Source organism: Lemur catta, chromosome 8 (assembly GCF_020740605.2).
Source record: "Lemur catta isolate mLemCat1 chromosome 8, mLemCat1.pri, whole genome shotgun sequence".
NCBI lineage: Eukaryota > Metazoa > Chordata > Mammalia > Primates > Lemuridae > Lemur > Lemur catta.
Window position 1 is genome coordinate 19,812,297 of NC_059135.1, and position 27,989 is coordinate 19,840,285.

Sequence of the window (27,989 nt, forward strand, 5' to 3'; positions counted from 1 at the left end):
CATCACTGTCATTGCCTAATGTCACTTGGCTTGTCAGTAGCAGAGCTGGGACTTGAACCTGACAGGCCAGGTGCAGGACATGTGCTTTTACACAGCAAGTATCCAGCCTCTTAAGGAGTGAATCCAGACTCATTTTTATAGAAGAAACAAACTCTAAGAAGTTAAGGCTTGTGCCCAAGATCACCAGCTGCTGAGAGGCAAAACTAGGGAGTGATTATCTTAACAGGCATAAAGATGGGGGGAAAGATAGAGCCATAATCAAGGATTACAGGAATGTGGGGGGCTTCTGGCAATATTCCATTTCTTGATCTGGTTGGAGGTGACACAGGTGTTTGTTTAAAAATTCTTTAAATGGTGGATATTTCATGCACTTCTCTCTATATATGATTTATCATCTCTTTTTAAAGATAAATTTGTGCCTATCTTTTTGCTAAATCTTCTTTAGCAACAAGGTTTAAGAGTGTCAGAACAGAAGGCACTGGGAGCTTAAAGCCCTGTAGGTTTTTGTGTTCTGAGGAAGGGACACGGACTGTGATTTAGAAAGAGGTGCCCTGGAGAGAAACGTCGAAGGACACCTCCCAGGGGCTGCGTTCAGGAATGAATAAGGGAGTAGTCTTAGCTGGAGGCTCCCCCTCCCAGGTGGCTCACTCTCGTGGCTGGCAGCTAGCAAGAGCAAGCCGGCTTCTCTCCTTGTGGAGAGCTGGTTAAGCCTCCTTACATGGCCTCGGCTTACCCCAAGGCAAGCAAGCTGAAGTTACACTGTCTTCGGACCTACCCTCAGAAGTCAGAGATTTTTTTTTTCTGCCGTATTTTACTGCTCACACAAATTACACTTGTTTCAATGTGGTAGGGTATTTTACAAGGGCTGGAAGGTTAGCCAATATAGAAATGACTTAGAATGATGATTTAAAAAAAAAAAATTCAGAAACTTTTACTTAGCAAGATTAAAGACTTTGGAAGAAAGTAAGACATTGAGGTGGACCATGCCTAAGGGTTTAGCTGACCACAGGTACAGCACAGGTGAACAGTCAGGACCACACAAGCAGGACAGAGACGCACACTTCTGTCCTGCCTGACACAAGCAGGCACTGCCCTAAGCCCGTAATTGGAATATTATGGTCCATTTCTGGGCACCAAACATTGATTCCATTTTTTACGTAGCTCCAGAGGGCAGATCTAGGGCTGCTGAAATTATGGGAAACGTTTCACTTAACACAGAGGAAAAGTAAGCACTAGCATTGTCTATAGATGGGGTCAACAAGACACAGTAATCCCTTTTAAGGTTGCAGCTCACAGATGATAGACAATTTAGCTTTTTAGAAGTGTGATTAAAAGAAACGGCATGAGCAGAATTCCCTATGAGGAAACTTGTGGAGCTTTAAGATACTTGTGTCATCTGCTCTGGCAGCTCGGTTTCTCTGGTGACTTGCAGATTCCTGTTTCCCACAGGCAGTGCTGCGGACGAGCTGGGCTCCGGGAGGGAGGGGTGCTCCGGCATCCTCACACACCAACGGTGATGTGTGATGTGTCAGTCTAAAGAGCCCGTATCTTTGCGACAGAACACAATGACCAATTATTAAGATTTAATGTTTTATTTTTAAAAACAAGTTATTTCCAAAATTCCACACATGAATTCACCTGCACATATGCAAACCGTAAAATAATGTGTGATGAAATCAGTGGTGGAAGAGCCGGAGATTCGTGTGAGCGAGGATTATTCCCAGTTCATCACAAGCCTCAATGACAACTTTGTCAGCAGCCGAGCCGGAGGGAGCTGCAATGTACGCCACACCACTCTGAGGGAAAGACAGACACTGACTTTCAAAACACAATTCTAGGTAAAATCCTGGAAAAATTAAAATCTCCCTCTAAAAAGGCTAAACTAACAATCCAGGTGATGCCTGGATTCACTCAGTCAAAAAGGCAAAGTGGGATCTGTGTTATCCATACATCCAACAGAGAAGTCAAATAATTCTCCGGTGTTTCTGAAATAGTTTCTACATAATGTTCAATTCCATGCAAATGCACAGCAATTCCACACGTACCCTTTTAGCTCTGTCTACATTATCCCTGAAAGGAAAGAAGGCATCAGAGCTGATAGAAACTTCACTTAGTTTGTCAACCCATTCCTTCTTCTCTGCCTCAGTTAATAATTCAGGGACCTCCTCAAACAGTGCCTTCCACTTTATCAAATCTTCATCCTGTGGCGGGAGGAGAGGGCAGAAGTCAGTCTGAACCATCTTTATTTCTAACTGATATGAACCACCAGGCCAGAAAGCACCTGGGCATTTTTCCTAGGACTTAATTTTAAATAATGACTCTTATTTACATGCAGGTTCATATTTCTAGATTCTACTTGATGCTTTTAAAAACATTTTCAGTAAGAAAGAAAAGTGATTCTAAGTTTATCAAATTTGTAGAGATGGTTATCACTTTACTTTCTAAATTGGTTTATTCCAAATATATTTTGTTCTTACATCTCTAATTTAAATCTATTATTTTATATCCCTATATCAAAGGAGACAAATAGAAAATCACATTTTAAGGCTTTTCAAAAGAACCCTCCATATCCAATCTAGGAAACACACGATAATGAATGTTCTAGAACTACATTTTCTACAACACTTAGTCTCAAATATAAGAGATGTAGACAAATTAAACATGATTAATTATATTTGCTATCATTTGAATATCTGCGTCCACTCCAAAATTCATGTTGAAATTTAATCTTCAATGCAAAAGTATTAGGAGGTGGGGCCTTTAGGGGGTTATTAGTCCACGAGGGCAGGGCCCTCATGAGTGGATTAGTGACTTATAAAAGGGCTTGAGGGAGCGAGTTAGTCCTCACCTGGCAGAAGCAATTTTAATGCTCTCACATACCCCTTCAAATAGAAGACATTAAAGAACATGAAATGTAACAAAAACGTATCAAGTTGCTAATGGCACTTGTAAAAAATGTGGTGGGGGATGATAGACACCGGTCACCTGCAAGCATCATGCTCCACACATTATTATAGACACTTTAAGACAGGTGAAAGGCAGTACCTGTCGTTAACTTAAAAACAGAGAAGTTTTGTGGTTTCAGAAAGGGATAAAAAATAATGAAGTTAAATGAGACAGAAGAAAGCAGCTTTAATTAAATTAACAATTTTAGACCATATAGAATTTCAAGAAAAATACTTTTTCACTCTGGAGTGATGAAATTAAAGTCTGTTACTCATAAAAGGGTGAACGAATATTAGCACAGCTCATCCATAACCCAAGGACAAGCCTTTTACCTCGCCGATGGTTCCAGTCACATACTGGTCGACGGCATTGGAGATTTCTGCTCTCTTCACTCCTGTTTTAAACTTCATGGAAAGCACTTGTGGATGGTGTCGAAGCCACCAATAGTTTGCCTTGTCCCCTGCAAGGCGAGTGCAGTGTATCCGAGACTGCTGTCCTGCTCCAATGCCAATAACCTGAGGAACACAGGCATTAAAATGAATACCTCTTCCAATGCATTCTTATCAAATAATCTTACATGCATATTCCTCAAAACCTATCTATTCATTTTATAGAAGAAAACATCAGGCCAAAATAAGAGAAACATAATTTAAGCCACTAAAAAAGAGAAGGGTAAGAGATTTGTAACTACTATTTATGCCTTATTACCTCTTCAATGGTATTTGACATATGACTGCTAATACTAATATTCTGGAAGTTTCTACAACAATCAAATTATGTTATTGATGGTTTGAGGGAAAAAGAAAGAATTAAAAGAAAATAAAAGACCATTAAAATAGCTATGGTTATTTGAAAGTCTTTTTCTGCCCCAATTTATAACCTACAGTTTAAATACTAAATCACAGAAATTGATACAATAAGGATCTGACCAAGGGTATCCTAAGAAATAAAAACAATTCCACTGGACACAAAAATTCTCCTTCCTTCCTCTGTTTCTATGGGTTGAATTCTAAGCACCAATGACTTTACTGCACAGGTGTGTTTTATGGCTTCAGTTTCTTTACTGAACACCTCTTCAGCTGTCCCGCCATGGGCCACCCCTTTCTAAGCCTGCAGCTAGCAAATCTGCTCACAGTTACAAGAGAATAAATGAGACCACAGACACCTGTGCAACGTGTTTCTCCTGGACGTCAAAAGCAAAACAGTCATTCTACATGGACTTCCTGGAACTTATTAGAACCTGAGCTTAAGGACACCAGTAGCCCCATTCTCCCAGGATTTTGTTACTACAGAGACTGGCGGTCCTGAGTCTTCTAGGTCACATATTGATTAATACCCACCTGCCTCCCATTGCCCCTGCTTGTGGGCCAAACTTAAATGCCAAGAGACAAGCTCAAGACACTGAGAAGAAAGGGCTCCCTTCAAAGCTGCTGAGGCCACAACAAAACCAAGTTCACCCTAGAGTTAAAAGAGACCTCAGTAATGAACTAGCTCAATCTCATAATCCATGGCTCAGTACACTAGGAAATAAGTTCAGTATCTTGCATAACATCACACAGTGAGAAATGTTCGGTATCTTATCACACTGTATAATTTGTGAAATTACAGTGTGGATTACACACACTGTATAAATTGTGAAAACTAGTCAAACTGTACACTTTAAAAGGTATTTTAAATTTTACTGTATACAATTTATGCCTCAATAAACCTGATTTAAAAGATCAGGTTAACTCCTAGTCTAGCAGTCTTTCTACTTAACGGAATCTTAATACAACAACACAGGATGTATGTGAAAATACTCTGCAAGCTGCAAAAATATGGGCTGGTGGGTGGCAGTATCATTCCTTACTTCCTCTTCACTGGAAATATCACCAATGCGAGGCACGGACAGTGAATAAACCAGTTGTGTAGCAGCTACTGGAGTCCCACTAACCCAAATTGTGCCAACTACTCTAGGCAAGAAGCAGTATGACTAGTTTTAGTCCTTGGTTCCAAACATACTGTGTGACCATCATCAGTTTTTAACAGTCCACCAAAGTGCTGAGGAAACACTGACAAAGCCAGAAGAGAAAAACTTGGCAAATTTTCCCTTTCAAGCTGTTCAACACCTGAGGCAGATGGATTTCTGAATATCATTTTGTAAAACAACAGTCCCCCTGAGGTGAGGTGACAGCCCGCTTACCTGCCCGTTCTTGGCGTAGCACACGGAGTTCGACTGAGTGTACTTGACAGCAATGGTGGCCACGATGAGGTCCCTGAGGGCAGACTCTGGCAACTGAAAGAGACACAGGCCAATCACACCGGGCCTTCTAAACTGTAACCTGCAGCTTCTTAGTGCCATTTAAAGTAACAGACTTAATGTAGTCGTATCTCTCAAACGAAAGAGGGAAATTAACTCTTTGTGCTACACACTACTGTGGTTTACCAAAAGATCAAATATTTAATATATTTGTGGTGGAACTTAGCAAAATGTGTCATAGACTCAAACTAAGGCCATTCTGCAGCAATTTGGGATTAAGCCTGTGTATATCACAGGAGATATAATAGCACACCCATTCTACAACCAACAAAAATATTAGTATTTTCTCAACCAGAGTACTTTATCTGGAGACATAAAATTCGTGTTCAGAACTGATGCTGAGAATAATTTTCATAAACATTACAAATCATTGTGATGCACACACACAGCCAAGACTGTTCACAGAAAAACCAAATTAGGACCATTTTCTCCTTTGTTTACAATATTTTAAGTACAAACTATTCAAAAAGGCATTGTAAACCACTAGTCCAAACAGAACAACAAATATAATGGCCAAAAATGTCACTATCTTTAATATAAAGAGTGAATACAAATTGAAAAGGACAAAGATCCCTGTCGGTATGCTGAATGGACAGAGGATATTAGCTGTAGCTAGCTAACTGATAAATTAACTAAAAAATTGATAAATTTGACTTCATCAAAATTAAAATCTCTACAAAAGAAAGACCCCTTGTTAAGAGGATGAAAGATAAGCTACAAAACGAGAGAAAATATTTATAAGCCACATATCCAACAATGAATGAGTACTTAAAATGTAAAAAACTCTCAAAATTCAGTAACAAAAAAACAATTTAATTAGAAAATGGGCAAAAGACACGAAGAGATATTTCACCAAAAAGGATATATGGATAGCAAATAAGCACAAGAAAAATGTTCAACATCACAACCCCTTAGGAAACATAAATGAAAATCACTGAGATATTGCTACACACCTGTCAGAATGTCTTAGAATACAGAAAATACACTCCTCCATTGCTGGTGGGAATGTAAAATGTACAATGAATGAAAATTATAGAAAGGGAAAACATCAGTGGTTGCCCCAGGTTGGGGGGCGGGCAGCAGGAAGTGAGCCTGGCTACAGGAGAGCAACATGAAGGATCACTGTGGTGATGGAAATGCTCTGTACCTTGTGACTGTATCAATGTCAACGTCCCAGGGGTGGTACTGTGCTATAACTTTGCAAAATGTTACCATTAGGGGAAACCGGGTAAAGGGAACTCTTAGAACTGCATGTGAATCTACAATTTTTATCTGTCTCAAAATTAAAAGATTAAAAAACAGTTAGCATTTCTGAAGAATTGATTATTCTAAGGTGTTCTTAATGTAATATATCCTTATCTCTACCTGTTGTTTGAGTCACTAACTATAAAGGTTCCTTTGGCTCCAAGAAAGATGAATAACAAAAGCCAGCCTCCCATGTCTAGACCTTCAAAGATAACCCTGGTATTCTGAGTTAGGATGAAGGAATATGAAAATTGCCACTGAAGTGGGAGTGACAGAATCTAGTCTTAGAAACATGCTACACTAAAAACAAATTCAAGCACTAGTCAAGAAAAATGGGAGAAGAGGAAATAATTCAAACATGCCTAGTATTAATACACACTCCTTCCACCCATCTGGTTCTCTCAGGACTGAAACAGTCCCAGCCCTAATAGTACAATCTAATAATCTGAGGCTGGAATGTTAACAAAAATCTGCTTTAAAAGGCAGGGGGTGGAATATAAAGGAGAATACAGCTATCAGTCCCATCCTTAAGCTTCTGAATTTCTACTAAGAGTGCAGATGAGACAAGGAGAGAAAAATTTAGACAAAAGATTAAAATCATATCCACCTACTACTCTTGTAAAAAATATTCAGGGGCATGAAACCTACCAGAGATCACTAAATTAGTAATCAATCCAATATCCATAGAACTTTAAGAAAAACTTAAGTAAGATTCTCAATAGTCAGACACAACTGTCAACATGGGTACCACAAAACCTAGGTCAATACTTAGTTATTTTCTAAATATATTAACTAACCAGAGTGGATTCCAAAGGGCTGAAAGTATTTCTACTTATAATGCCTCTACCTTTCTTTACTTCAGTGCACCACGAATTTTCAAAGATAACAATGAAAGAATATCCACTAAATCAACAAAGGTGTGTTACTCACCATATGCTTATTAACGTATATTAACTATCCAGATAAAGATTTTAAAGCTTACTTCCAGCAATTCCACTTAAAGCCTCAGGAGTCAGACCTGGGAACAAGCCATAGCTCATCATCTTCTCCTTGTTACAGGGAATAGCCAATCCTCTGTGAACTAACAGTAAAGCTAATACCGACAGCAAGTACTGACAGGCAAAGATCCCAGAGATAAAGGAGGCAGAAGGAAATGGGCCTGATAATGTATGCTTTTCCCCTAAAGGCATTTTCTAAGTTGCATGCAATAAACTAAGAAGTAAATAAGCCGAGCACAGCTTCTGGCAGTCTTGCTGGACTAAGGGACAAATATGGAGTCCAGAGTACACCAGGGAAAAAAGACAGATACTAGTGGATACCTGGGGCTTCAGCAGAGCAGGCGTGAACCATAAACAGACCAGTCCTCACAGACTGAAGCCCAAATTCAAAGCAACTCAATTTTTAGCAGGATAAAGCTGTCTATCAGAAGTATAAATCAACTATATGGACAAAAAACAACATCCAGACCCTCAAAATATCTCTATAGTTTTTTCATACCCAATGCCCAGCATTCAATCAAAAATTCCAGGCATATCCACAGAACAGACCAGAAAACAATGGAGTGAACCTCCAAAGTACTGAAAAACAAGTACAGCCAACTTTAGATGCAGCAATAGTATCCTTCAAAATGAGGCCCAATTAAGATATTTCAGAAAACAAACACCAGCTCATCTATTCCTTCATTGTGTAACTTTGGGAAAATTTCTTAACTGTCACCTGTCACAACTTTGTGATCTTTACAGTAAAAATGATGACAGTCACCCCATAGTATGCCTTGAGTATTAAATAAGATAATATATGCAAATACAAAAGTCACCATTACTACCCTTAGTAGCATGTCCCTCCTATAAGATGACAAAGAGCACAAGTGCAAAAACTTGTCTCCACAAATACATTGATCACAGCACTGAAAACGAAGACCTCAATACCCATCATTGTACACATGGATTGCCACGTGGCCTCTCCAACAAAAATGTGGATCTATGTTACTGATACAGAGGCACGTTTGTAGCCTAGTACATGGAAAAAAGGCCAGTTCCAGAACAGAATTATAGAAGATATAATCCCATTTATGTATAACAGGAGACACATATTTCTATGTGTGCACAGAAACTTCTAGTATGGCCTTTATTCATTTTTTAAGTTCTCAGGCTTACTAGCCAACTCAAAGATGCACTAGCTATGTGTATATCAACCAGTTGATATGGGCCCTTAATAAATGTAAAACTTATAAATATTGAAAATAACCTACTGAAGTCACAAGCAGTCAGTTTAGACACTTCCAAACTTACATCTTTGTTCTTGGTAACGACATTGCTAAATAATGACTTGTTGATGACACCATTATTTCTCTTCTGGCTTAAACGAAGACCAAAGAGTGTTCGAACTTCATTTTCATCTGGGTTATAAGACTGGTCCATCTAAGATACAAATTTTAGAAGTTAAAGGTAATATAGCCACATCCCTCAAATTTTTTATTTATTCACAAAAGATTTCATTATGTTATATGCATTTTTCTAATTTAAACATGTGTAAGATCATCTCAGTATAGGTATAATACAATAGCAAGACACCAGCAATTTGCTCTGAAGTTGCAGGTTTTTTTAATAGGTTTTACTACCCACCCTATAGCATTTCATAGATTGAAAAACGTATATACAATATATTAAAACCGCTGATTCCACTAAGTGTAGTTCTAGTTGCTATCTGTATAGTCCTTTTGAAAGGCCAGCAGATAAAAAGACTTGCTAATAAACAAGTTGTGGCACAAAAATTAAATTCTCATTTTCCTTTCTTTCTAAAAATTTATTTCAAAATACCTAGCTAACACTTGAATTAAAAGTTAAAAGGTTATTCCTAAATGTGCTCTTAGGTGATGATCAGTGAAACCAATTTGATGGTGAGTACATGTGGTGCTTATTTTTCCATTCTTGGGATACTTCACTTAGGGCAAGGGCAATATACATAACCTAAACTTTTGTACCCCCACAATATGCTGAAATAAGAATTAAAAAAAAAAAAGTTGAAAGGGAAAAACAGGATTTGTAGTCTATGTCTTTGCTATTTGGAAGGGAATTTATGTCATTTATTGCTATCTTCCTCTCCCAAATTTTAAACTAAGATATTAAAATATGGGGAATAATATGCATAAGACCACTTTGGCTCAGACCATCCTTCTGCAGAATTTTTTTTTTATGCTTGTTTCTGTTTTTAAAGATAGCACCTTGCTATGTTACCCAGGCTGGACTTGAACTCATGGGCTCACATGATCCTCCTGCCTCAGCCTCCTGAGTAGCTAAGATTACAGGCGAGCACCACTGCACCCACTAGACATTACAAAATTTCTAAATTGATATGCTACCCTATTAACTGATGTCAAAAGAAACTTGTCATATGCCAGGTAGAGGTATAAGTTGTTTCATGGTTATAATTATGTGTCTAATGTGCAAACTAACCTCAATTTTCAAATAAAAAAATACTAATGAAGCCCTGGTATTCCTTTGACATCTTCCAATGTGGTATTGTCAGGTATTGAAGAGGTCATGACAATGAGCTTAGGTTTTGGAAAATATTTTCCATAATGCTACTAATACATAAAACTGATAATGGCCATTTCATTAGTTATGTTTTTAAGAGTACATAACAACTGGTTGGGATTACTCACACCAGTAATCCCAGCACTTTGGGAGGCTAAAGCAGGAGGACTGCTTGAAGCCAGGAGTTTGAGACCAGCTGGGGCAACATGGTGAAAACCCATCTTTACAAAAAATTAAAAAAGAACAGACAACTAAAAACACTTGATTAAGAAACTGAAGAATACAGTAGGGGCTATAACTATACGGTTCAACTTGCTGTCAAATGGCTTTTAAAAAAGAAAGTATGTACATTTAATGTGGGATTTTCTTCTTTTCTTGAAAGACTGCCATGGAGTCTATGGTGAACTATAGAATTATTGGTATCTTACAATCAAGGGAATTCACTTAACAATTTCCATTATATGTAGTTGAGATTTCACAGGTTTTCTGACATCAAGACCTCATGAAAAACAGCATTATGAATTTTTACTTTGTATTTAAATAACTCTTTGCTTTAACAATGCATAATCTTAGACTATGGGCTAACTTCTTTAATATAGAAGAGATCATAAAAAGTAGTAAGAAAAAGCTCAACAACCTAGCAGAAAAATCAAATATGGACAGTTCATAAAATGGAATAAAAATACCCTTAAATGCAAAAAGATGTTTACCTCACACCTAATGAGATAGAAGAAAAAATGTAAGAACACAATGCTGGCACATGTGTTGGGAAATAGGCACCCCTACACATTCCCATTAGGACATTCAATCTGTCATAGGACCTGGGAGGGGCAGTACCTACCACAATTACCAATACACATAGCCTGTGATCCAGGCCTAATTTCACCCCTAGCACTTTTCTAGGTTATTCACTGAAGGGCTGTGTGCAGTAGCTTAAGACTGGTGATTGGCTAGGTAATCTAAGATACAAAGATAAGCGACAAACTTCCAAGATGGTGAAGCAGGACACATTTGTGTCAGTTGAGAAACAGAAAAAGAAATGTCAATATTTGATAAGTATTTATAAACTTTAAAGAGAATACTTCAGGAAAGTAAGAAATTTAAGATATTAGTTATTTCTAAGAAAGATAGCAGTGACAGAAGGGAATGATGGCGGACAGTCCATTAAATAATATTTAATAGCTTTTGAATAAGTAACTATGTAAATATATTATTTTTTTTTAAATTTACAAAAAATTAAAATAAAGAATTAGAGGTGTGTCATCATACCAGAAACATTAATTGTGGGGAAAAGACACTAAATAAGAGAGCAAATTACTGTTTTAAACATGAATTGCACTAACCTGAAGAACACAGTAGTTTCCATTTTTCTTTTTAAAAAGTATTTTCAAGGCTTCTTCTTCATATCCTGGGGCAATAATACCATCAGATACCTACAAATATATTAAATGTTAATTTCTATTTTAAAAAATCAGAGACCCCCTATGAAAAATCTAACAGGAATTATCTGCCTTAAATAATGCAGCAGCACTGTCTGGTTTCTACCTCCAACAGATAATGCTCATACTATACTTAGGAGAGACAGAATTCAGCTTTCTACACAGCTGACCCTATCTCACTTGCTGTCCTTTCAAACTCTTTTTTTGTCAGTTTTAACTAAGAATATATGAATGACATGCTCTAAAATACACACCTCAGGAAGAAATATTCCCTAGTACATATTCTCTTCAGGACATGGTGTTTTACACTAGAAAGAGCAAATTCTAGTTCTCGCTCTGTCAGTACATGGCTAAATGTCCTTTGGCAAGGCACGATCCTCAACAGCAAGACAAGATTGGAGTAAATCAAAGATTTAGCATAACTAAAGATACAAATGTCATAGTCTTGCTATAACCTATGACATAAGGACGGTAGTGGTCATGGAAAGAATCCCTAAGGCAACTAAATATTGTCAAGCCACGTGGCCCCTTCATCTCTGTCTACTTTTCTTTGCCCTCCAAGCTATTTGAGCTACTTTCTTTTTTTTTCTCTCTATATTCCCACTTCCTACAGTACCTCTACCTTTCTGGAATGCTTGTTTGGTATTCAATTGATGGGGGTTGTTTTGTCTATCAATGTAGTTTATATTTTTCCCATTATATGGTCTCCTTCATTACAGACCTATGAAGGTTTATAGTAAGATTCATTATCATATCTATCACCATCCAAGGTGGCAACCTCTGCTCTTCAGGAAAGGTAACTTTGGCATTAATATAACTACTAGAGAATTTAAAAGAATTAATTATATAAATAAAAACTTTGTTAAAACAGCCAAATATCCATTTGAAACCCTATCAACTCACTAAATCCCAAAATTAATTCAAGGATCCATGTTCTACATAAAATATAAACATTAAATGATAAACTTAACTAATTGACAGGTATTATAAATATGAATATTGTAGGTTATGGTTTCAAAGAACATCATGAACAATTAAAGCTTTACTCAGTTACACATGCATCAAGATACATGAATGTCCACTAACTTCTCTGGATATGATTTTTGCAGTTGGTACATCACAAACATCAGATAATGCAACAAAATCACCAAATGAAGACATCCTATCAGCCCCTGTGAACAAAAATTAAAATGAGGCATTTATCACAAACTATTCTTGTGTAGAAAAAGACAGTGTCCTAAAAATCCCCATGTGATAATATAAAATCCATTTCTCTAAAGCTAACCTTATTATTTACATAAGATTTAAATAACAGATCAATAAGTCATTGAACTGAAGTAATCAGTAAGAAAGTATTCTCTAATTTTACCTGCTAGAGTTTAGCAAACTTTTTCTATGAAGGGCCACAGAGTAAATATTTTTTTAAAGCTTTGTCACCACATTGTCTCTACTGTAACTACTCAATGTTGCAGGTGGAGTTCAAAAATCAGCCACTGATAAGGCAAACACTGTATTTTTCAAAAACAGGTGGCAGGCTGGATTCAGCCCAAGGGCCCCGGGTTGCTGACCCCTGTCCCTGTATAGGTGGTATATACTAGGACATTAGGTTTCTCAATAATCTTCCATAAATATTATAATAATATTCATACGTAATTAAATTCAAAAGCTAAATGTTTCTGAAATATGTAAAATATAATAACTCCAGCCAAACTTAGTATAGGTAGATTGAGACTAAACTTAAAAATACAAATGCATTCAATAGCCTAATCTGAAATTACATTCCCCAAATTCCTATGGGTTTCCATTTGTTACATAAAAATACTAACATATACTTTTATAAACTAATTTATTCTCAGGCACTTATAATCATTCTCAAATACTAATGAAAACAAATGTAAAATAATTTGAAATCTTATAATGAAGCAAAGGATTTTTATTTTATTCGGTAAACTATATATTATATAGAATATCTATATATTTATTTTATGCAGGATAAAATATTGATTTTTCTCCCCCTAAAAAAACAAAAAGCCCTCTTAATCTGACCTCTTGCTCTTGCGTATGCAGTTGATATGGGAGTAAGGATTTTATAGAGATCATAGACCATGCAGACTTTGGCCTCATCTTCACTGAGTGGAATTCCAATGGCAGCACCTGGTATAGAAAACCATAAAATAATTAACAGACCAAAAAAATCTCAAGTTACCACTTGTCAACCCTTAAATCAAGACATTTTTCTTAGTATCTAGTATATGCGGCACATTTTCCAGCACCTGTGGTAAATTAAACAAAAATCTATTTAGCCAGATAATGAAACACCAAAAATATAGTTGTGAAGTAGTGGGAGAAACATCTCTCCAGCCTCTGAAAACAGAGCCACTGAAGCCTGACAGCCCCTGGCGTGCGAATGAAGCTAGTTCACTTCATTACAGACTTGCTCTCTCCATCCTGCCTGACATCACAGTTTATTTCTTCTGTTTATTTCCTCCCCATTCACATTGCTTTAATATGCAATAAACATCTGAGAACTAATTATGTGTTGGATTCTCAGCAGATCTGGTGGAAAGACGACTAAGCTGTGGAATTAGGGACTTAAAACAAAGAAGCAAAAGGTATCTCACAGTGGCTATAAAAGGCTACACATGAAGTGTCACAAGAACATTTTTATGTCTACTCAGTTACATTTTCAAACCTGAAAAAGTATTTATTATAGTCTATTGCACTAAGTCATTTCACTTTTATTTTCTAAACCTTTATATTTCCACCACAAAAAACTACTAGTCTTCCTATCCCATAACGATGTTATGCAATTATGTGTCATGTTGTCAGATTTTATACTTTATATTGATACTGTTATCAATAGACTTGATCTTAGACTTCATAGAATGTCTATACTCATATTAGGATTTGTTAATATTTAAAAAAATTTAAAAAGAAATGCATTTCCAACAGTTCCAGGGCATTCCAGAGCAAAGCTTTACCTGCTGGGCTGACATGTTTGAAAGAGGCAGCAGCTGGAATGCCTAACGCCTCTTTGAGTTCCTTCACCAGCTGCCAGGCATTCAAAGCATCACACAAGTTTATAAATCCAGGGGCTCCATTTAGAACTATAATGTATAAGAATATACACACACATCACTAAGCAGGATCAATAAGGTAATATGTACATTTCTTAAGAAGTACCATATCAAGACTACACTAATGTTTTAAGTGGAAGTATAATTAAGAGGCAAATGATAGACACAAACATATAAGAATTTTATGATAAAGGAGAACAAAGCAGCTGAGCCTGAGCCCATCTTTAAGAAAATGCACATGCACACGAATATACACATACACACACATGAAGGTGGAGGACCAAATCCAGCCAGTCTAGAAGGAAATACACATTAGCGATTCAGGAAACTATGACAAGGCTACTGACCCATCAGGGATCCACATCCAGAACTAAGGTTAAACAACTGTGGCAATTATAGAGACAGTATGAAATTGAAGTTATAAACCATATCAATTTAAAAAATTATATTACAATCTAAAGCAAGATCTGTGGGTGGGAGGTAAGGAGAGGAAAAAATATGTGCTGGTTTTTTCCTCTTCTATAGCAGACTCAGCAGACTCTGACTAAAGTAAAATTGTAAGTAAAAGAAGAACGTAATTTCAGAGTTTTCCATTACCTATTTTCTTAACATTGGCAGGATTTTTTTAAGAAGCTAGTACCTCCTATGAATAAACGTAACAAGTTCAGCACACACAAAGAAATAGTGGGCCACCACTAATTATAAACAAAAATGCATAATTTCCTTGGTGGGTAGGTTTCTTTTTGGGTTGATAAAAATGTTCTAAAATTGACTGTGGTTGCACAACTCTTTGAATATGCTAAACCCCATTAAATTGTACACTTTAAATAGGTGGATTATATGGTATGTGTATTATATCTCAATAAAGCTATCATATGAAAAAAGAAAAAAAGAAAAGTAATACCTTGCCAAACATTAACTGAGTGCCTACTACAATATTAGGCATTCTTCTAAGTACCTGGAACACATCAGTGAATAAAATAGTCCCTCTCACCCACAAAATAATCACCATCCTCCAGGAGCATAATCATGGAGGAGATAAATAAGAAACAAAATAGGTGATACAGTCAACCATGAAAGAAAATATTAGATATTTATCCAAATGAGTTGAAAACTTATATCCACACAAAAGCTTGTACACCAATGATTACAGCAGTTTTATTCACAACTGCCAAAAATTGTCCTTCAAGTTTTGATGTTTTCAACAGATTAAATGGATAAACCAACTGTGGTACATCCATACACAATGAAATACTAGTTAGTGGTAAGAAAGCCATGAAAAGACATGGAGGAACCTTGATGCATGTTGCTAAGTGAAAGTGTCTGAAAAGGCTCCATACTGTATGATTCCAACAACCTGACATTCTGGAAACAGCAAAAACACAGTCATTAAAAAGCTCAGTGACTGCAGGGGGTTGGGGAGAGGGGAATGGAGGGATGAAGTGGAGCACAGGTAATTTTAGGGCCGTGAACTCCTCTGCATGATACTGTGATGAGGACACATGACATTATGCACTTCTCCAAACACACAGAATGCACAACACAAAAATGAATGCTAATGTAAACTATGGACCTTAGTTAAGAATAATCAATCAATATTGCCTCATCAATCATAAATGTACCACACTAATGCAAGATATGCTAATAGGGGAAACTGTTGGATGGCGAGTGTAGAGCATATGAAAACTTTCTATAACCTCTGCACGTTTTTCTTTAAACCTAAAATTGTTCTAATAAAATAAAGATTATTTTTTTAAAAAATTCTTAAAAAAATAGTTCCCTCAACCAAAAACAAAACTGAAACACTGTCCTCATGGAACTTATGAGAGAGGCATAGAAGAAACTAGGCAATAAATAGTAAATAATAAAAGTAAAATATACCCCAAGGCATATAAAATGCAAGATAAAACAAGACACCACTTGTACAACTCCTCCACCTCCTCTCCTCATAGATAGCTTAGGCTAACTGTAGCAAGGGGAAGAATATTTCAAATTCTCCCTCAACTTCCCACCCTACTCCCCTCTCCATCTCTCCTTTAGCTGGTGACAGGGAAAAAGGACACTGCAGGACACTGCATCTACCCACCACCAAATGCACCAACCAGTGTGCTGCCGGCTTGCGTTCTCCCCAGGGGAAGGAGGCTGCCCTGGCCCTCCCCAATAGCCAGCCCCACCTGCCGTGCTTGGGCCTTCAAGGCCTTCACGCCTGTGACTCTCCCTCATGCCTACCCCCACTCTGCCTTCCACCAGAGTAGAGTATGCTCTCATAGCATACCTTAGGAACAAACCAGAACAAAAAAATGAAAAAAACCTTCCCTTATCTCTACAAACCCATGGAAGTCCTAAAATCTGTTCAGATAATGATCTTTATCATTATTATTTCCTAACTTCACACTTCTACTTCAGCTGACTTCAACTGAACTTCTAGACTCATAATTAGAAGGAAACGGCTTCTTGTAACATTCCCAAAGCAAATAGTCCCTTTTCTGTTCTCAACATCATAGCAACTGGTTGAAATTCTCCAAGTTCTCCTCTTCTGGCTCTTCCACTCTCTACCTCAAGCTTGAAAGGTACCCAAAGCTTAGTTTTGACCCTCTTCTATGAAATCCAGGTCATCCCATCCTGTCCCATGTCTTCAAAAACACCCACATGCCAAAGACATTCCAATCTCTACCTACAACTTGACCTCCCTCCAGTATTACAGAGCACCTTCACATTCATGCTCACAAGTCCAACCGGCATCTCAAACTTCAGGTGGTTGTAAGAGGTATTACAGAATTTACTTTATCTTCTAAACATGAACCACATCGGATACAGAGAAAGACACACATGTATCCAGACCTGGCAAACTACCACATGACACTTGGGCTTTACCTGTGATGGGAAGCTTGGGCTTCATTGTGTACAGCTGGGCAGGAGTTTGATGAGGGTTCATTCCATACCTCAAGGGCATCTGAGATATCCCTTTACTGTACTGTTTCCTGAAATAATCTGAAATTGCTTCATCATATTGTGCCGTATGGGTGAATGCCTACAAAAAGTGTAAGTTTTGTGAGAGACTAGCAGCACTTCCCAAAGATGGTTTTAGGTACACAGCAAAGAACATGCCCTCACCCTGTGCACACGGGCACACACATGAAAGACACCAAATAATACTGAATGGTACAACAAATTATTCCTTCCCAATTCTCTTTCAATCTTTTTGACAGAATCTCTGTAATATTTAGTCTCTCCACTTTTAACAAAAGAATAGCAGCTCCAAGCAGAGCCACGGTAGGTGATATAGCTAGCCAGAATTGAATACTGTTTGGTTTGGCAAACCCTGCACTAGATGGATGTTATTTTTACAAGAGTTTGAAAGTATGTCCATACCTTCAAGGCTAACTGGCGTCTAGTCTCCAAGGAGGTATCTTTACTCTCAGAGCTCTGCATCTCTGTGGATACCGCTGCGTAGTCCTCTGGTTCACATACCACTGTCACTCGGGCATGGTTTTTGGCTGCAGCTCTCAATAAGGTCACTCCACCTTTGAAGAACAAAAAGCATTGTTTTCGTATTTCAACATCAGTTTCTGAACTTCTTTTAAATAAAATCATTGTGCACATACTCCCGCTTTAATTCTTGACTTCAAAAATAAGGAAAAATAATCCAGATGAATTTCTACACACACACACACACACACACACACACACACAGAGAGAAAACCAGCTTAAAAAATATATGAATTATAGTCATCCCAGAACATAATCTAGGAGAAGAAACTATTTTCTATTTCAAATAGAAATTTAAAAAAACCTCATTAAAATTAAATAATCCTCTCCCCTATCAGTCCTCTAGGTGGTTTTTCTAACTTACCAATATCAATTTGCTCAACAGCCTCCTCAACAGTCACCTCCGGAGAAGCCACTGTCTTCACGAAGGGATACAGATTACAAGCAACAACTCTAAGACAAAGAGGAGTTTAGCTGTCATTAAAAACTCAACTTGCATGGTTTATCACTATCTAGGAAAAGAGTAAAGTTAGTACTATTAACATGACCAAAAACCATAAAGATGTAAAATATAAACCGTGAGTCTAGCATTTTAGAATTTTACAAAGGTGTGTTAAACAAGCCAAGATGGGCCAGGTGCCTGGCTCAGGCCCATAACCCCAGCACTTTGGGAGGGCCACGGCAGGAGGATCACTTGAAGACAGGAGTTCAAGACCAGCCTGGGCAACATAGTGAGACCCTGTCTCTACAAAAAATAAAAAAAATCAGCCAGGCTTGGTGGTGTGCTCCTATAGACCTAGCTACTGGGGAGGTTAAGGCAGGAGGATTGCCTGAGCCTGCGAGTTAGAGCATACAATAGGCTATGATCATAGGATCACACTACTGCACACCAGCCTGGGGGACAGAAAGAAACCCCATCTCTTTCAAAAAACAAACAAATACAAAAAACAAATACAAACAAATGCCCAAAACAGGGCATCCTACTGTTACAGAAGGTAATTTAATCAGCAGTGCTCTGAATCTGGGTACACATAATTCCCTCCAAAACATACTGCAATGTTGCTGGTTGGGTAACCTTAGCTACTCAATACTTTGAGCCATAAAAGGTTTTTGAAAATTTTAATAGAAATGTAAAATACAGGATTACAGGTAACATTCTCATTTTGGAATGTGATCACTATTATATTTGTTTATTATGCTTTCACAGAGGTCACAAGAATGATGGTAACAGAAAGGCCAAAAGAATAATTTTAAAACACAGAACTAATCTAAAATTAACAACCAGTGAAGGGGAGGTTCCACTCCCAGGACTATAATGTAGGGAGCTTTGTGGGCAGGATTCGCAGCAAAATAAGCCTAACTGGTGAAAATTAATAAACAGAAGAGGAGGGGAAACACTCACAGCCATTCTATCAGGCCTGTTACCTCGATACCAAAACCAGACACAAGAAAACCACAGTCTAGTATCTCTTACGTAAGTTGACACAAAAATCCTCAACAAAACACTGGCAAACCAAATCTAGAAGAATATAAAAATAAGTACACACTATGGCTAAGTAGGGTTTATCCCAGGAATGTAAGGTTGGTTTAGTATCTAAAAATCAGTTAATGTAATGTTAATGGAATAAAGGACAAAACCCACTTGACAATTTCAATAGATGCACAGAAAGCATCTGATAGAATTCAAAATTCATGATAAAAACAGTCAACAAATTTAGAACAGAAGGGAACTTACTCAGCATGACAAAGTGAGAGCAAAACTCACAGCTAACATACTTAATGGTGAAAGACTTTCCCCCTAAGATCAGATTGTTGAAAAAAATTAAAGAAAATCTAAAAAAATGGAGTGACATCCATGTTCATGGACTGGATGATTTAACATTGTTAAGACGGCAATATTTCCCAAATTGATCTACAGATTCAACACATTCCCTAGGAAAATTCCAACTGCTTTTTTTCTCCCAGAAATGGGAAAGCTGATTCTAAAAATTATGTGGAAATGCAAGAAACTCTAAATAGTCAGAACAATCTTGAATAAGAAAACCAAAGCTGTCCTGTAATACTCTAAAATTAAAAAAAAAAAAGAAAACCAAACTTGGAAGACTCACACTTTGTGATTTCAAAATTTACTACAAAGCCGCAGTAATGCTGTAGTACTGACATAATGACATATACACAGACCAAAGGTACCAAGACCATTCAATTGGGGAAAGAATGATCTTTTTTAACAAGTGATGCTGGGACAACAGGACAGCCACATACAAAAGAACAAAGTTGGATCTCTATCTCACACCTATATATAAAAATTCATTTAAAATGAATCAAAGACCTAAGTAAAGAGCTAAAGCTAAGAAAACTCTTAAAAGAAAACATACAAAAATCATCATCACTCAGGATCAGGCAATGGTTTCTTACATATGACATCATAAGCACAAGCAACAAAAGAAAAAAATTGATAAATTCCACATCATCAAAATTAAAAACATTTGTGATGGTCAAAAGACACGATCAAGAAAGGAACACAATCCACAGAACAGGTGGAAAAAACCTTACAACTCAGTAATAAAAAAGGTAAATAACTCAGCTAAAAAATGGACAAAGGATCTGAACAGACATTTCTCCAAAGAAGGTAAACAACTGGCTAATAAGCACATGCAAACATGCTCAGCATCATTAGGAAATACAAATCATAACAACAATAAGATGTCACTTCACAACCACTAGAATGGCTAGAATCAAAAAAATAAATAATAACAAATGTTGGTGAGAATGTGGAGAAACTGAAACCCCAGTACATTGCTGCTATTAAGGTAAAATGGTGCAGCACTCTGGAAACAGTCTGGCAGTTCCTCAAAAGGTTAAACATAGAGTGACCACATGACCAAGGAATTCCACTCCTAGATGTGTACCCAAAGAAATGAAAATATATATTCACAGAAAAACTTGCACACAAATATTCATAGCTGCATTATTCATAATATCCAAAAAGTAGAAACAACCCTAACATCCATCAACTGATGATCTGATAAAGAAAATGGGGTATATATTCACACAATGAATTATCTTTCAGCAATAAAACGAAATGAAGTACTGAGATACTATGCTATAACATGGACACACTTGAAAACATGCTAAGTGAAAGAAGCTAGTCACAAAAAACATTATGTGCAATGTTGGATTCCATTCATACGAAATGTACAAAACAGGCAAATCCATAGAGACAGAATGCAGGCTGGTGGTTGCCAAGGCTGGAGAGTGTTAGGGGAAATGCAGAATAAATGCTAATGGTTATAGGGTTTTTTTGTGTGTGTGGGGTGGGGAGGCGATGAATATGTTTAATATTAAATGTGGTAATGGTTGCACAACTTCTGTGAAAATACTAAAACCTACTGAATTGTATATTTTAATGGGTGAACTGTATGGTATATGAATTTTATCTCAATAAAGCTGTTACATATATTTGGAAGAAATCGTCAATATCTTTATACAAATAACTAAGTTAGCTGTAGAGGCTGAATATCCCTAATCTGAAAATGTGAAATTTTTTGAGTGCCAACATGATGCTCAAAGTAAACGCTCATTGGAACATTTTAGATTTCAGATTTTCAAATTAGGGATGCTCAATTGGTATATTATCTGCAAATATTCAGAAAATCTGAAATCTGAAACACTTCTGGTCCCAAGCATTTCAGATAAGGGATATTCAACCTGTATATACTAAAAGTTAGATCATAACTTCCTAAAGAAACGAAAGTTGTTTTTGGTTTAAGTATGTATTTTGGTAATATAAATTTGGCCAAACCAAAATGCTTACACACATACTATGTCACATAGAAGGTACTCAGTAAAGGTTTAAATGTGAGAAAAAGAGAGGGATACCAGGTTTGGCATATTGTTTTTTGTCCTCAATGTGTTAAAAGTTCAACTTCAAATTTTTACCTGATAAGATTGAAATCAAGTCTGGCCATGTCAGCATTATCTTCTGGGATATTACGAGCCAGGATTCCTAATTGAACAAAGTTAACCAAAGTATTAATTCAAAAAACAAGTCAGAATAAGACACTTCTTTCAACATAGTATTACACCATCAATCAAGTTAAATCTTCTAATATTCTTTTATTCTGGTTTTGGTTTTTTTTTTTTTGAGACAAGGTCTTGCTCTGGCACGAGAGAAGTGGCGTCACCATAGCTCACTGCAACCTCAAACTCCTGGATTCAAGTGATCCTCCTGCCTGGGCCTCCAGAGTTGCTGGGACCACAGGTGTGCACTGAATACTATTCAAAACATCTTCCATCCTTAAGTCTACTGTTCTCATTTAAAAAGATTTTTGAACCTGAGTTGAACAAAAAAGTTATTCTGGTTTCTTAAATCTTTCACTATACTTGATTTCTTAAGTAAAATTCTATTTACTTTTCAAAAGGCGTCCACCATACCTGGCTATTTTTTTCTATTTTTTTGTAGACAGGGTCTCACTATGTTGCTCAGGCTGGTCTCAAACTCCTAACCTCAAGCAATCCTCTGGCCTCAGGTTCCCAAAGTGCTAGGATTACAGGAGTGAGCCAACACACCTGGCCTAATATTCTCAATTAAAAAATACCAAACACGTAGTAGAGGAGTTATCAAGAAAACATTAAGATTAGGTTATTTAAATGTCTTTTTTATCTGTTCTTGATCCTTTTTTTTTGAGCAACAAAATATAAAAAAAGTAGATTTGTGTAAAATTGTTGCTAGTTCCATTACAGGCTACATGTTCCCCTAATTCTTGACTGAAGCTCCTTAGCTGTCTTAGATGAATGGATAAATGTAAAGCACTTTGGAAAAAAACTCTTTTGAAAGTCAGTTACACGGTGATGTTTTATTCTAACTTTGAATTGTTTTAAGATCTTTTCATACTATAAAATCTAAATGTTTTCAGTAACTCTAGTGGGAAATACCACCCTATAAATAAGCTATCAGGTCAAGACTAAATAACAAGCAGAGGAAAATAACCTGAATTCATCATGTAGTAAGACAAGTCAGATTTTAAACGGGTTCTAATGCATTATGAAATTTGTCAGCAAACAGGACAAAAGCAATATAACTTTACAGGTAAATTATTTTGAGCCTTTTCCCTCTTTTATTCCATGAAGTTATTGACTAAAATATTCTTGAAAGCCACTGACTGTTTTACACTGACAGTGCCAACCACTTACCTGCATGGACTGCAGGATGCAACGTTTTCACACGTCCCCCCAACATTTCAGGAAATCCCGTCAGCTCAGAGACATCTCTGAAAATAAACAGAACATTACTGTTTCAGCTAAAGTGTCATTTTGTACTATTCAAAGTATCTTCCATCCCTAAGTCTACTGTTCTCATTTAAAGAGATTTTTGAGCCTGAGTTGAACAAAAGAATTATTCTAATTTCTTAAGTCTTTCAACTATATTTGATTTCTTAAGTAAAAGTCTATTTACTTTTCAAAAAAATGTTTTAACATATTTTCCACTGGTCTGTGTACAGAGAGAATCACTGAGTATTAAAGCACTAGTTTTACTATTTTCAGAGAATTCTGAAATTGAATCACAAGCTACACCAATTAAATATTAAAAAATAGAAAGCCACTTGGCAGTATGTAACAAAAAGCATGAAAAACATCCTTACCTTAAAAACAGAACAAAGTAGAAATAAGAATTTCGCTTTATGACAAAAAAGCATAAAGATGGCATATCAAATGAGTGGGGAAATAAAAGACTGTTTAGTAAAGTGGTGTTGGTATTAGAATAACTGTTTAACCTCACACAAAAATAAATTCCTGATGAATCAAAAGTTTAAGGATTTAAAAAAATCATATAAGTACCAAAAGTATATAAAGAGGAATGTTTTCCAAACACTAAACAAAAGACTAATACATAATTAGTCTTTTGTCTGATTACATAAATGTTAAATAAAAACTTTTGCAGGGGCTGAGCACTGTGGCTAACACCTATAATCCCAGCTACTCAGGAGGCTGAGGTGGAGGATTCCTTGAGCCCAAAAGTTTGAGACCAGCCTGCGCAACACAGCAAGAATCTGTTTCCAATAAATTAGGAGGAAAAAAAACAACTTTTACATTAAAAAAAAAAAAAAAAAAGGAAACTGGACCCAAAGCAGAGAGCAGTCCCTCAATAGGGGAGAGACCCTCTGTACTCCAGGCTTGTAACTCTAACTCTTCTGGAAAGTCACTCCCCTCTCTGCCTCTACAAGAAGAAAATATCTCCCCATATTCCTTCAAAACACAGAAAAAGCAAACTAGAAAAAATAATCATAAAATATGACAAAGGGTCAAATGAAGTACAACATCTAAATATTAATCCGTACCACCAAGCTAACCTCCAGAAAGTTGAACCCACGTACACCCTCTCTGGCAGAGTTTACAAATTTTAATGATGTGGAAAAATGTACATGATATATAAACAAAACAAACAAAAAAGCAAGAAGCAAAATTCTATGAGCTATGAAATAAAATGTATGCTTATAAAAATGTTAGAAGAAAAACACATTAACATGTTGAGAACTATAAGCCATTTTTACTACCTTCTTTAGTTTTCCACATCTTTCAAATTTTCTATTAATATAATCAACATATACAGCCTTGGCAATGTTGCCAAGGCTGGAGTGCAACGGCTAGTCACAGGCCCAATCTTAGTGTCCCAAACTCCTGGGCTAGAGTGACCCTCCTGTCTCAGTCTCCTGAGTAGCTGGGGACTATAATAAACATTTTAAAGCAGCAAATTTCACCATTAAGATACAGAATTTTCCGGGTAGATTCTCCTATTAAGGAAGGTCATTTGCAAATGACTGGTGTTCAGGCAAAGACACACACAGTTAAGTTCTAACATCAATGAACAAACTGGTGACATTGTGTGCTCAAATTCAAAATTCACTTTCTTGGAGTTCAGGAAATAAAATCCAGTTTCTCTAGCTGAAAAGAATCACTTAAAACTTAGAGAAGGCATTGCATTACTAATCATGTGAATTTTAAAAAAATAAAAGAAACTTAGAGAAGGCAAATATATTCATAGAATTAAACATTTGGGGTAATTAAAAAGCATACTACTCTTTTATATTTAAGAATTTGTATGTTAAAGTTGTAGACTTCAGAAATAATTCTCTGTATGTTCACTGCTTATACTCGATGATTAAAATCTCAGCTGACCTCACGACAAGGCAATGGTTCATTTACTGGGATAAAACTGTTGGGGCTCAGAAAATGATACCCCAAAGTACAGGGCTATGCCATACTGAATACTGTGAACAAAAGGACTGTGGAAGGCCTCAGAACCTAGGTCTCTTCTACCTTCTCCTGCCTTCCTGCCTCTTACCTCTCATTCTCCCCCATATCAATGGAAACCAGAATTCCTCTTCCCCAAGGCAGGCCATTGAAACTAGAGCCCCTTTTCCCCAAAGCCAGCCATAAAAACTGGAATTATTATTCTAACCTTCCCCACCTTTCCGTCTAGGAGCTGGCCATAAAGAAATTCTCTGACCTACCTTGCCTGATAGTATATAGTAAGACCCTCAGGAGGAAAGAATGCTACAGAGAGGCAAGAGGAATCTGGACAGGCCTTCCAGGCTTTCCCCACCTCAGCCTACCAGCATTAGATCATTTCTTTTTTGTCCAATCATATTCCTACATGGCTGTCCAGTTTTCATTGAACCTAAGCATAAAAATGGGTGCTTTTCCGTGCATCGTTATGTCTCCATTCTGAAGGCTCTCATGTCACATAAAACTTTGATTCAATAAATTTTTTTATACTTTTGTCTTGTTAACTTGTCTTTTGTATCAGCCTACAAAATCTTGGCATCTTAATAGGGGTAAGATCTTGGGCAAGTTACTTAACTTCTTTGTGCCTCGGTTTCCTAACCCATCAAATGGGGTTAACACTACCCACTCCAAAAAGCTGGTGTGAGGACTATATGAATTAATATAAGTAAAACACCCCTCCAACTTGTTTATACTCTATTCAACTAACCTTACTGTGTTGGGCTCTAAAATAAACCACTTAGGGTGAACCCCCTCACCCTTTAATAGGAGAAAAACACATTTACACTCCCAATTTTTAAAAAATGATATCACAATGGAGGTAAGCAGAATGGGTAGAGGTACACAAACAAGACTAACCAGCTGATAATTATATAAACTAGGTGACAGATACAGGACGTGAGGGACAATCATACTATTTTAGATTATGTCAAAATGTATTATGTATTATGTTTCCATAATACAAAGTTTGGTGTGAAAAAAAGGCCACAGATGAGAATTTTGCTTAATTTAAAGAAGGTTCTAACTACACTAGGATGCCCCAACTTGGCCCAACGGAAAGACAGCTCTGGACTTTGGATTCTCATCCTGCTGATCAGAAGAGAACCGGCTGGCCTGCCTTCCTTGAGAACCACATTAGAGACAAGATGCAAAAGGACTCTGGAAAATATAAAGCATATATTTAATAAATAAAGTAAGGCATTCTTGTCATCTGAACTTGCCAAATTTAGGGAAGGTATGCGCAGCTCACATAGCATACAATTATAAGAAAAGGTAATAATCTACTTTTACATGGATCTAGAGGCCAAGAAGCAAATTTTCATCCCTTTTCTAAAACATATTTCAGGGGTAGGTACGTTCTTAATTCGAACTGTCATTACAGTTTATGAAATAGCTGTCTTGTGGCCTTTCCTTTTCTACCTTTTAGTTGAGTTACTCCTTCTCCTGCCAGAATGCCAGTCCTTGAGGTCAGGAATAGCATCCCAATTAATCTTTTGTACATCCCTTCTTTCCATTGCCTAGTCAGGAAATGAAAGCTTGTGAATGAGCGAACGAATGACCTGTACCTTCATGTGGTTACCAGAGATTCTAAGAGAAGAGAGGTAGCTCCGAATCTTCCTCATGTCAACAGTTTTACTAGACAGCCAAAGCAGATCATGTGAATTATAACTGGAGTTTTTCTTGCCTAACAAATGGCCCACCTAAGTTAATTTGTTAAAGGCAGTGGCTAAGAACCAGAGTTCAGAAATCAGGACAACCGGGTTCCGATCCTAGCTCTACAAACTCGTGCAGAAGTTAGGAAATCTCCCTGAGCCCCACTTCCCTCTTCCACACAGTGGGTAAGCAGCGTACCAGCCTCGCAGAGCGATGGGGAGGAGTAAAGGAGAAATTTTACTCGCAGTGCCTGGAATACAAACTTCCTGGTTAATGTGATCACACCCCCTTTCTGACTGACTTGACTTAAAAACTAAGTTGTGCCTTACCTGACGGCTAGCCCAGCATCCCTGAGAGCTTTTGCAGTGCCTCCGGAGGCGATCAGACTCAAACCAAGAGAAGTTAGGTTTCTTGCAAATTCCACAAGGCCGGTTTTGTCAGACACACTAAACAGGGCTGAAAGAGAAGACATTTTTCCTCATCACTCGCAGTATGTTACACTGTGTTCTCCAAGGCCCAGGGAGGGAACCCGGAGGAGGAGACTCAGGAACGGCAAGGCCTGCCCTGGAGCCCTCCGATCACAGGCCTCGCCCCGGGGCCTACCCCGGCGGGACCCCGCGGGCCGCACGCGCGAGCCCCAGGGGACCAGGACAGGCCCGGGCGCGGGCTCGCGGGGCCGCCGGCCGCCGCCATTGCCGGGGCGCGAGGGCTCGCGGGGGGCCGCGGGGACAGGACGCAGACGGCGCCTCCCGCCCGGGCCTCACCGAGCTGGCCGGGAGCCATGGCTGAAGGAGCGGGGTCTGGGGACAAGAGGCTGGCGGCGGCGGCGGCGGCGGCGGCGGCGACGGCGGCGGCGACGACGCCACGTGCGGAGGGAAGCGGCGCGGCCGGGACAGTAGGACTCCGGACGTAAGCGGGGCCGGGGCGGGCACCTGGCCCGTCACGTGATCCCGACCACACCCCCGCGCCCCGCCCTGCTCCGGTCTCCGCGCGACGTTGGCGCCCCGGGGTGTAGGGGAAG

General features: G+C 37.8%; 1 protein-coding gene across 1 annotated transcript; it reads right to left on the reverse strand.

Moving 5' to 3' along the window:
- Positions 1-1,569: 1,569 nt before the first annotated feature.
- On the reverse strand, positions 1,570-27,811 carry ATIC (5-aminoimidazole-4-carboxamide ribonucleotide formyltransferase/IMP cyclohydrolase). The gene is made up of 16 exons (XM_045560160.1): positions 27,733-27,811; positions 27,298-27,424; positions 23,225-23,301; positions 21,971-22,037; positions 18,396-18,484; positions 17,915-18,066; positions 17,417-17,573; positions 14,447-14,572; positions 13,512-13,619; positions 12,552-12,637; positions 11,370-11,459; positions 8,782-8,910; positions 5,129-5,221; positions 3,279-3,461; positions 2,046-2,201; positions 1,570-1,796 (listed from the first exon to the last, which is right to left on the reverse strand). The coding sequence occupies exons 1-16, from the start codon at positions 27,749-27,751 to the stop codon at positions 1,677-1,679; spliced, it is 1,779 nt and encodes a 592-aa protein (XP_045416116.1). The 5' UTR covers positions 27,752-27,811; the 3' UTR covers positions 1,570-1,676.
- Between the last annotated feature and the right edge of the window lie 178 nt (positions 27,812-27,989).